Source organism: Penaeus japonicus, unplaced genomic scaffold (genome assembly GCF_977035675.1).
Source record: "Penaeus japonicus unplaced genomic scaffold, GWHDUDI00000001_assembly GWHDUDI00000036, whole genome shotgun sequence".
Taxonomy (NCBI): domain Eukaryota; kingdom Metazoa; phylum Arthropoda; class Malacostraca; order Decapoda; family Penaeidae; genus Penaeus; species Penaeus japonicus.
The window spans coordinates 14,145,039-14,147,834 of NW_028234438.1; the positions used below are offsets into that span (position 1 = coordinate 14,145,039).

General features: G+C 40.4%; 1 protein-coding gene across 1 annotated transcript in view; it reads right to left on the reverse strand.

The window, feature by feature from the left end:
* eas (ethanolamine kinase 1) overlaps positions 1 to 2,543 on the reverse strand; it is a 7,644-nt gene extending 5,101 nt beyond the window's left edge. The window contains exons 1-3 of the mRNA XM_086531681.1: positions 2,369 to 2,543; positions 283 to 417; positions 1 to 121 (exon numbers count right to left, since the gene is read on the reverse strand). The exon at positions 1 to 121 is cut by the window's left edge and continues 41 nt beyond it. Of these exons, the coding sequence (XP_086387807.1) occupies positions 1 to 121; positions 283 to 417; positions 2,369 to 2,488 (376 nt within the window). The 5' untranslated portion in view covers positions 2,489 to 2,543. The remainder of the gene's footprint in view (positions 122 to 282; positions 418 to 2,368) is intronic.
* Positions 2,544 to 2,796: the final 253 nt, after the last annotated feature.

A 2,796-nucleotide genomic window follows, 5' to 3' on the forward strand; every position in this document is an offset into this window, starting at 1 on the left:
TCCAAATGGATTCCTGGAGAACATCCTCTTCCGACGTAGGCATTCCCTTTGTAAATCCATAGCTCACTCCATTGGAAAATACTGCCAGCAGTTCAGGGCCACAACCTGCCTTGTGAAGCACCTGGAAATACAGTCACTGAATGATAATTTCTGTGAGCATCATACGTGTACCTTATTTCATCATCAGTTTTACAATCAACACCTCCATTCTTTCTCAATCATTTGAATCTCTATTTGTATTTTCATATATCATTAATCAATCATTAAATAGGTTAAAGCTACCTCAATGTTCCTTCTCTCCGTATCTCTGTCTATGAACATTTCCGTCTTGTTGCCATAAACTCGCACAAGGATCTGGCTCTCTCGGTCATCGTACCAAACTCCTACCAGCTGGTTGGTAATCCCATCTGTATATAGCTGGAAATTACATTTTATTCTTTAATTTCAGCACAAAATTTAGTACATGCTAGTCAAGTTTTTTGTTTGAATGAAAGCAGACATAGAAATAAATGAGAAATAGACCCAATTATGAATGGTATGTAAATAGATAAATAAACAAAATTAGCATTACTTATATATAAATGATAAATATAAAAAATCTACAGCCAATTGGAAAAGATAAATGGATAAAGCATAAAGGAGAAACAATTATCATCTCACTAAACAGTCAATTGTCTCACACATAATTCCACTGAATTATTATCTTTGCTATCAGTAAAAATGATTTGGTACTGCTGTTTTTCATCTCTTTGCCTAATCTAAGACAAGATATCAAAATGCATAAACAGCTGCCCACATTTGATGCCAAAATTGAGGCAGGGTGGGGTTAAGATAGTTTGTGAAGAGTGACAGGGTAAACTAAACCTGCTGATTTGCCAGCCAGATGTCCATGACTTGCTCCTGTGGCAAGAGCTTCATAACACAATAGCTACTTGTTTGCAAATGGAAAGAGGATGTGAAGTAGTAGGAGGATGTGGGGGGAGGAGGGGGAGGAGGGGGAGGAGGGGGAGGGGGGGAGGAGGGGGAGGAGGGGAGGAGGAGGGGGAGGAGGAGGAGGAGGAGGAGGAGGAGGAGGAGGAGGAGGAGGAGGAGGAGGAGGAGGAGGAGGAGGAGGAGGAGGAGGAGGAGGAGGAGGAGGAGGAGGAAGGAGGAGAGAGGAAGGAGGAGGAGAGGAGGAGGAGGAGGAGGAGAAGGAGGAGGAGGAGGAGGAGAAGGAGGAGGAGGAGGAGGAGAAGGAGGAGGAGGAGGAGGAGGAGGAGGAGGAGGAGGAGGAGGAGGAGAGAAAGGAGGAGGAGGAGGAGGAGGAGGAGAAGGAGGAGGAGGAGGAGGAGGAGGAGGAGGAGGAGGAGGAGGAGGAGGAGGAGGAGGAGGAGGAGGAGGAGGAGGAGGAGGAGAAGGAGGAGGAGGAGGAGGAGGAGGAGGAGGAGGAGGAGGAGGAGGAGGAGGAGGAGGAGGAGGAGGAGGAGGAGGAGGAGGAGGAGGAGGAAGAGGAGAAGAAGAAGAAGAAAAAAAAGGAAGAGTGGGGGAAATGCAAAAGGAAGAGGAAGGTGGGGATGAGGAAGAATGAAAGGAAAAGGCAGAGGAAGAGAAAGAGGACAAGGAGAAATTAGGAGAGGAAGTAAATGATAAAGAAGGAGAAAGCAGAAAACTAGGTCAAGGAAAGGAGAGAAGAAGGAGTTGGGGTTGGAGAAGGAAGAATAACAAAAATGAAGATTGAGAATAAAGAAGAGGCTGGAAGTTAAGACCAGGTCTGCTCAAGGTCATTCTGGTCTGAGCAGAATAACAAACATTATTCCCATACACATATTCAGTCTCAAGGCCAGACACTTCAGAAATCCTTCTCAGTAAATCTATTGTATATAATATACTTTATAAGTCTTTGTCAGATTAACATATATGAAGAATTCCTGGTACATCACTTTTAACCAATCTTTGTACAGAATATATAGTATCTATATCTATCTATCTATCTATCTATCTATATATATATATATATATATATATATATATATATATATATATATATGCATATATATATATATATATATATATACATATCTATATATATATACACATATCTCTATATCTATATATTTATATATCTATATATATATCTATATATATATATATATATATATATATATATATATATATATATATATATAAATGAAACAAGCACACTTACAGAAAACAAAAAAGCAGCACTAAAGCACTAAACAAAGAGAAGCTGAGGAATGCCTGATGAATGAGAATGAACAACCCACACAAAGCAACATGAATTACTCATGAATCCTCACTCATTCCTCCCTCTGAACACTCCACGTATAAGTCAAACAACTCTCAAAAGTGACACCCAACCAGAACACACTTTGAACTGTAGTTTATCTTGATCCCATCCCGCTCGCACGCGCTTGGCGATCTCTGCAGCCCCCTTGAGCAGCCCTTCCTTTGTCGAGCCGTCTATAACCAGGTCTAGCTTTTGCACCATCTTCGAGGCTCTCTAACGCTAGGTCTGTAAAAAGGGAAAAAGGGAAAAGTTGCATGACGTAATGCAATGTGAGATAGACTTTAATTCATTAGAAAGGTTGAAGTATAATTATTTCAATTGCATCAGCATTTTTTACTGATTATTTGTCTGTGCACTGAGATGTTCTATTTCAGTTTAAAGTGCATGCAAATAAAAAAATATATATTGAATGCTTAGTGAATTGGGCCCTCTGAAGTGTTTACAAAGTCTTCATCTTTTCTGAAGTCATGTACGATTACCACATAAAAAGGGATATATATTTTTTCCAT